General features: G+C 37.5%; 1 protein-coding gene across 1 annotated transcript; it reads right to left on the bottom strand.

Moving 5' to 3' along the window:
- Positions 1 to 638: 638 nt before the first annotated feature.
- LOC127161615 (E3 ubiquitin-protein ligase TRIM39-like) lies at positions 639 to 8,380 on the bottom strand. The gene is made up of 9 exons (XM_051104346.1): positions 8,339 to 8,380; positions 5,593 to 5,682; positions 5,130 to 5,213; positions 4,136 to 4,701; positions 3,899 to 3,994; positions 3,207 to 3,440; positions 2,971 to 3,115; positions 2,487 to 2,513; positions 639 to 1,319 (listed from the first exon to the last, which is right to left on the bottom strand). The coding sequence occupies exons 2-9, from the start codon at positions 5,660 to 5,662 to the stop codon at positions 778 to 780; spliced, it is 1,764 nt and encodes a 587-aa protein (XP_050960303.1). The 5' UTR covers positions 5,663 to 5,682; positions 8,339 to 8,380; the 3' UTR covers positions 639 to 777.
- Positions 8,381 to 11,333: the final 2,953 nt, after the last annotated feature.

Raw genomic sequence — 11,333 nt, 5'->3', positions numbered from 1 at the left:
AATTATAGGAACATTTTCATTTTTGGGTGAATAATTCCTTTAATTATAATTAGAAATATAAATGTGTATATTTGAAAGACAATCTCTTTTATGTTCAAACAAAGGAAAGGACTCATTTAATTTTTTTTTAAGGTTTCAATTTTGTGTTCCTGCTTTATATAAGCATCACCAAATATTTAAGTCTGACATTTTATGTGAAGATAACTATGCCAACTTTAAAAAAAAAAAAAAAAAAAATAGAGTTTTAATGAAACAATTTGTGTTGTCTATACAACTTACTTCTAATTTAGATATTTTTTTTGTTTTAACATGTGACGTGGTACCATGGTGATATAACTTTTAACACTACCATGATCATAACAATCCAGTATTTATTTAGATACCTTAAAGTACCATATACATACCGTGATATATGAGTATGGTAATCATACAGTTCTATGATATAAATATCAAGGTATTTACTGATGTACCGTAGTTTGGTACTAGTAACATTTGGTACTAGAGATGACTGAAACAATCATGATACAACATTTTATCATAGTTCGGTTTATTTTGATGTAAACATATTACAGCAAATTTCACTTTGTTTGGTAGAGATGGGAAAATGGTGTTGAAAAGCACTGAGAACTCATTTATTCAACTTTAAAAAACAAAAAAACAAAAACAAAAAAACAATAAACTTTTATTATTTGAGTTGCATCACATATATTATGAATGGTTTTAGATTTTGATCTTAAAAGTTTTTATTTAGTGTTTCTATTTAATATTGGGGTAGATTCATTTATTGCAATTGACAGGTGTGATGATCAGTGGGTTTGAGTTTTTACCTTTATCATTATTGCATGGGCTAAAATATGGATAGAGTTTGTCAGTAAAAGACTGACCAGTGTAAGAGTAGATATGAGAGCTGGACTCCACATCATAAAAGGAGACCAGACCCTCCTCATAATCCACAAACACACCGACCCGCTGCGGCTTCACTCTCAGAGAGACAGAGGGACCAGCACAGGCTTTATATTCATTCCCATTCCTCAGAACAACAGTCCAGTATCCATTACTGGGTCTCAGTGTGATCTCTCCCTTCCTGTCAATGGATTCTCTGGCCACTCCTAAATCCCAGCCAGTCTTTCCCTTCACCTGCACCTCAAAATAAAATCTCCCTGAGGAGAATCCCTCTTTTCCCAGGACAATTCCATATCTATTAAATCTCTCTGGGATGTCTGGGAGACTCTGCTCAGTGTCTCCGTCTCTCACTTGTTTTCCATCATCAGACAGGATGAGATATGGATTAGCTGTATCAGGATCCAGCATCACATCCACTGAAAAAAACAGAGAATATGAATTACTAGTTCACAATACAAAGATTCTGTGATGTTTTAATATTTAATCAGATTTTAGTGCAGTACTGAAGCTATGAGTATGGGGGTGAGTGGGGCACAAACTAACATGTGGTTAGTTATAACAAACATGGTTTAAACATTTCCACACATGCTAGCATAACAAAACTTGTGGTATTTATTAGTTGCCAAATCAACACTATATAGAGAAAAAAAATGTGCTATATGGAAAAAAATTCAAAAATCTTTTGAAGATATCACTGAATATTTTTATTTTACCATAACAAAAATAAATTTTTAGCTAAAGTAAATTTTCCAACTCAGTTTTTAGTGTTTAATCTAAATCTGCTTTTATTTTAATCTCCAATCTGCTGTTTAGCAGTTTAGATAGCTCTTTAATGCTTTGCTAACTAGCAGAAGACACCAGCCAGTTTTATATTCCAGTTACACAGATGAAAAACGTAACACTGTGTGACCTGCTAGAAACCATGACAAACAAGTGAATAAAGAGTCAAAGTTCAATGTTAAGAAATTATTATTTCAAGAAATGTGAAGTATTTAAATTTATCACCTGTTCTTGCGAAAGCTGTGTGTGGAGGGAGGGTTGTGTTGTGTTCATCTCAGTGTTTTTCTGAATGTCTGAATTGCCCACAATGCTTTAAACTACTGAATAGCTGTGTGTTGTGATCGGGGTCAGCCCAAGCACGTTCAGCCCTGGCCTGTTCATTGTCAAACTGCAAATTAGTTTATTTTTAATTCTTTAAAAAAACTGTTTAATTCAAAAGGGTTAATCATTTTATTTTATTGACAAAATATTTTAGTTTGTCGTGTTTATTTTTTCATTAGATCAGATAACATTTTAAGCTGTCACATGGTCATGTTACAACGTGCCCTTTCAGAAATTACACTGTATCCCACTTATGGGGCATGTTGTCAAATTTCACTTCCATTTTTTGGGGTAAATAAAGAAAAAAGTATACACTGTAATTATGAAACAAAGCCACATATTTGTACTAGGCGTGTGAAATTAATGTAAAAACTCGGAACCATATGCAGATTTTTACAAACTGAGAAAGTCAAAAAGTGTTAGGTTGTGCCCCGCTCTCCCCTATGAATGTAATCTAGTGTAGCACAAACAGCACACTGTACCTGCATACTGCTGCATCCACTTCAGCTCTGTAGAGACACATGACAATAAAAACATCATGAGATCTTTGAGATTATTTTATGTGTGGAATTATAGACAAGCTTTAAGGATATATTTAAGGAATTGTCTACAACATCATGTTTTTATCCAATCAATGTATGTGTTTCTGCTGATATTTAGAGAATGAAGCAGAGTCAAGCCGCTTTGTGTTTGGGCTCTTAATTTTTCCTTTACAAGAACAGCACTTGAGCACTTCTTGGACATTAATTGTTTCTCATGGTAATTTCAGCATGATGTCTTATTAATTTTGTTTTATTTTAAAACAAATCTTCTTTTCAACTACTAAACCAATTTGATCTTTAAGAAGAACTATGCGGTGCTCAACACATTATCTTATTTCAGCATAAAATCAGACTCATTCTTCATTACTAAAATTGAAAGAAAACAAATATATGCATCTTTACAGTGTATTTGAGACTGACGTACCAGTTACTGAGTGACTGAGTTTTTCATTTAGAGTGTCCTGTAGTTGAGTCAGAGCTCTCCTCAGAGTCGTCATACTTTTATCAGTTTCAATACTGATCTCAGACCAGTTCTTGGTGTTCGTAGGGCTGCACAGGGATGAGTAAATCTACAGCAGGAGAGAGGAGAAATCCTTCAGCATGCAGAGTGTTATGGTGTCATATACTGCATTATCATTGATCAGAGAAATGTTTACTGACCTGTAGGAGGTGGAGGTGATCTTCAGTGTATAAGAGCTGCTCCAGCTCAGTGTTTCTCATCTTTAGCTCAGTGATCTCCTGCTCCAGATCTTCAATGAGCTCTTGCTCCTGTTTCTCTGCTGCTTTCTGCTGCTCCTCCATCATCTCCAGCAGTTCAGTCTGACATCTCTCAATGGAGCGGATGAGATCAGTGAAGAGCTCAACATGGGCTGCTTTCTCCTTCTCTGTGTTTCTCTGCTCAGCAAGGTCAATCAACAGATAGTGGTGTTCGCTCAGGAAAGAATCAGTGTTACTATTGCTCATACTTCAGTGTTTTAAGGGGTTTTCAAAATCAACCTCAACCATAGTATAAATGGTTTGTCAAATCATGTGTCTTAATGAGGAGCGGTGTCACAACATACTGTAGTGATGATCAGGGCTTGAAATTAACACCAGCCCACTAACCAGAGCAACAGAGCAATATTTCTGCTTGTCCGGGACGAGTGGAATTTTTGAAGGGGCAAGTAAAGAATTTTATCAACTGTCGCCACCTAATGGTGTAACATTGTAACTTGCAGAGAGAGTCACTGTAAAATCCCTACCACAGACAAGCAGAATGATACAAACAGTGAAAAGAACTGTATCAGGAGTCTTGGTGTACTGCAACTAAATTATCGATAATACATTTTTACTTAAACTTAATTTAAACTTACTTTTCTAAATTCTGCTAAGTGTTTGATGTCTTGAATTTTCTTGATTCTGTCCTGGATCATCTGCTGCACGACTTTCTGTGTCTTCATCAGCTGAGTCTTTAGACAGAGAACAACACATTTATTATAACAGAGATTTGCTGTCTTCTGATTTGCAGTGTTTTCATAATGAACTCTTTTATGTCACAAAGAAAATGTGATTCATCATGATATGAGCCTTATTTTGATAGTAACTTCTACCTTCTTCTTTTCACTCTCCACTTCTAGAGGAACAGTGTTGTGGTTCTTGTGAACTGCTTCAGTACAGAACAGACACACACATGTCTGATCATCTTTACAGAACATCTCCAGAGGTTTCTCATGTTTCTGACATATATAGTCCTCCAGATTACTCACAGGATCTATCAGTTTGTGTTTCCTTAAACCTGCAACTTTCAAATGAGGCTGCAGGTGAGTTTCACAGTAAGAGCTCTGACACACCAGACACGACTTAAGGGCTTTCAGCTTTCTTTCCTCACAATAATCACACACAACTTCACTGAAAGTCACACTTATTTTCTCAGGACCTTTCTTTTCATAGTGATCTATGACCTCTCTGAGTGTGGTATTAATCTTGAGATCAGGTCTTTGCTTGAATGTTTCTTTACAATATAGACAGTTGCAGGTCTGGCTGTTGTCCCAGCACTTTTTCAGACAGGTCTTGCAGAAGTTGTGTCCACATGGAGTGCTGACTGGATCAGTGAACACGTCCAGACATATAGAGCACTGAAGCTCCTCAGTCAGTGGTTCACTGGAGGATGACATGTCTGGAAAGAGACATGATGAAGATAAATCACCTACACTACTAGTCTTAAATTTGTACACTTGAAAGACATTCTGAATTCCGGGATTTTGCGTAAAATATTAAAATGACTATAAAGATTGTGATTGCAATTATTGTTATTTTAAACATATGAGTAAAAATAGATAGAGAAGCAAAAGAATTCCATGAAGTTCTTGATGAAGCTGTTTGAATGTATGAAGTGAGAAAAAAAGTTTGAAGAACTGAAGAAATGTAAATATGTAAGAGATCATGTCAGCTGGTCATTATAGCAGAATGAACACAGACAAGGTAATCAGTACCCTAATTTTAAGCACGAGTACTTTCCTATAATGTATATATTAAATATTACTATATGAGAAGAGTGAAACTCATTCATGCACTAATTCATTATATTCTTGGTTAGTGACTTACATGGAGATTCATCTCTCCTTTGTCTCCTGGTTTTTTTTGCTTTTGTTGGTGAAGATTCTGCCATTGTACTTTCTTTCTTCAAGCCTTTTCAAGAAAAACAAAATACATAAAACAATTTATACAACAACAAAACAATGTATACAACATAAAATTTGATGACAATTATTATTTTTAAAGCAAAACAAAAAATAAAAAAATAAATCAACAATTGCTTATAAAGAATCATATGATGCACCTTATGAAGCCCGTTAAATTTAAGGAGTATCTATAGACAAAATATTTGAAAAATTTAAATATATAAGAGATCATGTACAGTCAGCCAGTCATTATTGCAAAATGAACCCAGACAAGCTGATCAGTACCCCAATGTGAAGGACTACTGTCATTTCCTGAACTGTACATTTGAAAAATTATGAGAAGAGTGAAAGTCATTCATGCAGTAATTAATTATTTTCTTACTTACATGGAGGATCATTTATATTCCCTCTCTTGGTTTTTCTTGCTTTTGTTGATGTTGGTAAAGATTCTTCCATTGTTCTTTCCCTCTTCAAGCCTTTTCAAGAAAGCAACAACAACTATTATTATAACTACTATAATTTCACATTAGTTTCTTTCAAGGCATACACAGTTCATTCACAATTGTGAATGACTCTTTTATTAACAGCTAACAAAGAGTAATGTTAAAGTTCTCTAAACAAGACATTTTCTTAATATCTTAATAACTTAATATCAAAGCAAATTATTACCATTAAAAAAATGTTTATATTAAAGTGTTAAAACACCAAACTACTACCAATCAAATTATATACAACCCAGAAGCAGATCACCATATACCCAAATCAGAAGCCATGGATGAACAAGGAGGTGCGTATCCTGTTAAAGGCACGCAACACTGCCTTCAGATCAGGTGATGCACAGGCCTACAGCACTTCCAGGGCTAATCTGAAGAGGGGCATCAAAAAGGCTAAGCTCTGCTACAAACTAAAGCTAGAGGAGCACTTTTCGAACTCTGACCCTCGACGCATGTGGCAGGGCATCCAGGCCATCAGCGACTACAAACCCAGTCACTCCACCCCCACAGCCACTAATGTCTTCTTTCTGAATGAGCTTAATGACTTTTATGCTTGCTTTGAGAGAGACAATAAAGAGACTGCCACCAAGATCGCCTCCTCAACCGACCACTCACCCTTCACTCTTACCTCCTCTGATGTCTACACCGCACTGAGCCGGATAAACGCACGCAAGGCTGCTGGACCAGACGGTATCCCTGGGCGCGTACTGAGGGCATGTGCAGAGCAGCTCGCTGGGGTATTCACAGACATTTTTAACATGTCCCTTGCCCAAGCAGCTGTACCAGCATGCTTTAAATCTACCTCAATTGTGCCAGTGCCGAAACACTCTAGCCCAACATGCCTGAATGACTACCGCCCTGTAGCACTCACACCCATCATTATAAAGTGCTTTGAGCGGTTGGTCCTGACACACCTAAAGGACTCTCTCCAATCCTCACTGGACCCAATCCAGTTTGCCTACCGTGGCAATAGGAGTACTGAGGATGCAGTCTCCATAGCGCTGCACTCTGTACTCACACACCTGGACAGTACAAACACCTATGCACGAATGCTGTTTGTTGACTTTAGCTCAGCATTCAATACTGTCTTACCTTAATCACCAAACTCAGAGACCTGGACATTAACACCTCACTTTGCAACTGGATTATGGACTTTCTGACCAACAGACCTCAGCATGTTAGGTCAGGCCACATCTGCTCCACTACCATCACGCTCAACACTGGTGTACCACAGGGCTGTGTGCTGAGCCCCTTCCTTTACTCCCTCTTCACCCACGACTGCAGGTCTATGCATGGATCTAACACCATCATCAAGCAACAACAATGAGACTGCCTACAGGGAGGAGATCAAGCACCTGGCCACTTGGTGCACGGACAATAATCTGCTCCTTAACACCACTAAGACCAAGGAGCTCATTGTGGACTTCAGGAAGGGAAGAAGAGGCTCACATGAACCCATTCACATCAACGGGATGGCTGTTGAGCCTGTCTCATCCTTCAAGTTCCTGGGGACCCACATTTCGGAGGACCTATCCTGGACCACCAACACCTCTAGCCTGGTCAAGAAGGCTCACCAGCGCCTCTTCTTCTTGGGAACACTTAAGAAGAACCAGCTGTCCTCAGCCATCCTGGTGAACTTCTATCGCTGTACAGTAGAAAGCATCCTAACCAACTGTGTCACAGTCTGGTACGGAAGCTGCTCTGTTGCTGAGCGTAAGGCACTGCAGCGGGTGGTGAAAACCACCCAGTGCATTATAGGGACTCCACTTCCAGCCATTGAGGACATCCAGAAGAAACACTGTATGCGTCGAGCACGCAGTATTCTAAAGGATGACTCTCATCCCGCCCACAAACTGTTCTCACTGCTGCCTTCTGGTAGGCGCTTTAGGTGTCCCAGGTCAAGAACCAGCAGACTGAGGAACAGCTTCTTTCCCAGAGCGGTCTCCTTATTGAACTCTGCCCCCCACTGACACCTTTGCCCCCCTCACACACCCCTATACTCTCTCCATTACCATTGCACTATTTAATATTTATTGCACTACACTGTACATAACTATTTGAAAAGCAAATATCCTTTGCACAATACATTTGTAAATTTCTGATTACATATATATCTGTACATGTCTATTTGTAAATTCCTGTTTATAGAATATAGCAACCTGTACATTGTTCATATCTATCTGCAAATTCCTGATTACAGTTAATATCAACTTGTATATATTGTTCATCTATTTGTAAATTTGATTATAGTTACTAGCAATCTGTATATTATGCTCACAGTATATCAATCTGTAAATATTACCCATAGTTCTCCTTGCACATATCCCTTTTAAGTGCACTTATAACTTATACCTTTATCCTGCACTTACTGCTTATTGCACTCCTGGTTAGACCTAAACTGCATTTCGTTGCCTTGTACTTGTACATGTGTATTGACAATAAAGTTGAATCTAATCTAATCTAATCTAATATACTTTAAAAACAATTCTGATACCATTTGCAGTAAAAAAAAAGAAAAAAAGAAAGAAAACTCAAGTTTAACCTGTCTCTGATTAACTTATTCAAGTTTTGACATAAACCCAACTAAACCAGACCACTTCCATTAGAAACCTGTTTAGGACAATCTCTCTTCACTTACCTGTGAGTATCAGATGTGTCCACAGGAGTCTTTGAATGGCTCTTTGTTGATTGCTTCAGGCACCAAAATTGTTGCTGATCAAGTTTCACTTTCTTCGAATCTTTCACTGAACTCCAGTGATGTCAGAGCTTTTCCTGTATGTTTTTACATTTGTCTCTGTATTTGGTGTGTTGTGTTAATGTGTGTCTTTTTGTACTGAGCCTGATGTTTCTATTAGATTTATCTCAGTGTTTGTATTTATTGCCTACACAAGTGAACCAAAGAAAAAATAAATGTATACATTTCTAAACCTCTTTTGTGCTCCACAGAATAAAGTCACTCGTGTTCGGAACAACATTATGACTGAAGGATGACAGAATGCTGCTCCTCCTTTAAAACATTGTTTAAAACTTTTGTAGCTTTTCAAATATTTGTCGATAAACCTCAAGAAGCAGAGTTCCAGAAGTCAAAATAAGACTTTCAACCAAAAAAATGACGATTCATCCTCTGATTGGTCCTACTCTGCTAGTTTTGCTACAATGAATTTGTATACCTCTTGGTTTACTTTCTAAACATAGAGTCCTGCTAGTTTGAATCATTATACCATTTTAGTCTCATCCTCTTCCAAGATGCAGGTGTGCTCATGGCCATTCATCACACTTGTTTGTGCCATCTTTGTCATATTCTTGGAAGTCACCTAAAGTTCACTGGTTCACATTGGTGCTGCCCAATGGAAAGCACCATACTTGCCCATTAGAGGCCATCTAAGACTAACAGTCTATATTAAGACATTAAAAACTGAAGCAGTTATTGAAACAATCACCATATTGATCAGTATACTGATTATGGTTAAAACCAAACATATTTTTTTAGTAAAATATTACGAGAGAGAGAGAGAGAGAGAGAGAGAGAGAGAGAGAGAGAGAGAGAGAGAGAGAGCGTGCGAGTTACCTCTAGTCTGTGTCTCAGCAGTGTCTTTACTAATAGTGAAACTGTAAGTTCATTTTGTTCAGGAAGAGCACCGTTGTTTAGCGCATATGCTAATGTGTGTGCAAACTGTATGTGTGGAGAGAGAAGGGAGAGATCTGTAAGGGAGAGAGAGTGGGAGAAATAGAGTATGTGCTTTCCGTACATAATAAGATGCAATTTTGTGGCAAAAACATGGAAATAATCTGTCGTTTTTATCATATTGTTTACTGTATTTATTTATTTGGCCAGTGTCGTGTGGGTTTTGCTTATTTTGCTGTTTAGACATTAAGGAACTTTGAAATAACTGAAATCATGTGGTGAAGTGATATAGACATGTAATGCGATCAAGAGCTGCCTGGAGCTCCGTTCACCATGCGTTTCCCTAAAAATATTGCATACACTCATGGCTTATTGTTTTTGTTTGCACTGCAACAACACAAAAAAAACATAGAAGAAAAGTCAAACCTGGTAAAATTTCACACAGAACTCAAAAATGGACTGGACAAAATTATTGGCACCTTGTCAAAACTGCAAGAAATAATTGCTTTTCAATCATATGATGCTCTTGTAATTTGTATTTAGACACACCTGTGGCAAGTAACAGGTGTGGGCAATATTGTAATCACATTTGCAACCAGTTAAAATAAGGAAATGTTTACTCAACCTTTGTGTCATGTGTCACACTAAGCATGGAGAAAAGAAAGAAGTGTAAAGTGTTGTCTGTAGATTTAAGAGAAAAAAATAGCGGACAAACATGGACAATCTCAAGGTTACAAGTCCATCTCCAGAGATCTTAATGTTCCTGTGGCCACTGTGCGCAATATCATCAAGAGACTTACAGCCCATGGCACTGCTAACCTCCCTGGACGTGGACGGAAGAGCAAAATTACTGAAAAATTACATTACAATGTCATATTGTGTCATTGGACTGTTCAAATGGTGGATAAAGAACCCCAATTAACTTCCAAATAAATTCAAGCTTATCTGCAGACACAGGGAACAACAGTGTCAGCTCGCACTATCCGTCGCCATCTGAATGAAAAGGGGCACTATGGTAGGAGACCCAGGAGGACACCACTGCTGACACAAAGGCATAAAAAAGCAAGCCTGAAGTTTGCCAAAACTTATGTGACAAAACCACAGTTCTTCTGGGAGAACATACTGTGGACAGATGAGACAAAAGTAGAGCTTTTTGGTAAAGGACATCATGGCACTGTTTACAGAAAAAGAAAAAAAAAAAAGAAAAAGAACACAGTCCCTACAGTCAAACATGCTGGAGGTTCAAAGATGTTTTGGGGTTGCTTTGCTGATTCTGGCACTGGATGCCTTGACTGTGTGAATCATATCATGAAAAAGCGATTGATTTCAGTTATTTTTTCCAAAGGGGGTGCTACCAAATATTAAGTTAAGGGTGCCAATAATTTTGTCCAGTGCATTTTTTGGGTTCTGTGTGGAATTGTATCAGATTTGACTTTTCTTCTCTGTTTTTTCTCTGTGTGTGTGTTGTGTGTGTTGTTCCAATGCAAACAAAAAAATAAATAAATAAACGTGTGTAGCGGCATATTTGCGGTAAGCCGCTATCTTAGTAAGGGCGAACAATAGACGCGTGAGTCCGTAGTATAACTTTTTCGTCCTTTATTTCCATAAGATCAACAGTTGCAAAACAGCTCCATTGCTAAGATTAGCACCGCACATAAACACTTACACCCACGAACACACGGTCTGAAAATTGTCTCCGCTTCCCCTTCCTGACTCCACCTACTACCTTACCTCCCTAAATACGTAATTGCAGTGAAATAATAAAAGTCCTCATTCACACATTCATAACATTCAAAGCAAATACTCAAAATAAACAAATAATACACAAATAATAATCATCAACATAAACCAAATTATATTCAAATTATCAAATTAATCCATTCAGTCCAAAAATAAAAATAGAAAAAGAAATGGCTCCAACATTCCGGCCCCTAATTGTCATCTTGAGACAATTTTAATAATTATTTCAAACAAGGAGCCATAATTTAACAAAAAAAGTAACAAAAAA

This window comes from Labeo rohita, unplaced genomic scaffold (genome assembly GCF_022985175.1).
Source record: "Labeo rohita strain BAU-BD-2019 unplaced genomic scaffold, IGBB_LRoh.1.0 scaffold_689, whole genome shotgun sequence".
Taxonomy (NCBI): Eukaryota; Metazoa; Chordata; class Actinopteri; order Cypriniformes; family Cyprinidae; genus Labeo; species Labeo rohita.
This window is presented reverse-complemented; position numbering and strand designations above follow the sequence as displayed.

Excerpts from the sequence above, each read along its gene's own strand:
- LOC127161615 (XM_051104346.1), bottom strand. The coding sequence starts at position 5,662 with ATGGAAGAATCTTTACCAACATCAACAAAAGCAAGAAAAACCAAGAGA. Across the intron at positions 4,702-5,129 it reads AAGGAGAGATGAATCTCCAT|ACATGTCATCCTCCAGTGAA; the intron begins GTAAGTCACTAA and ends GTCTCTTTCCAG. Across the intron at positions 1,320-2,486 it reads GTGGATGCAGCAGTATGCAG|TGGATGTGATGCTGGATCCT; the intron begins GTACAGTGTGCT and ends TGTTTTTTTCAG.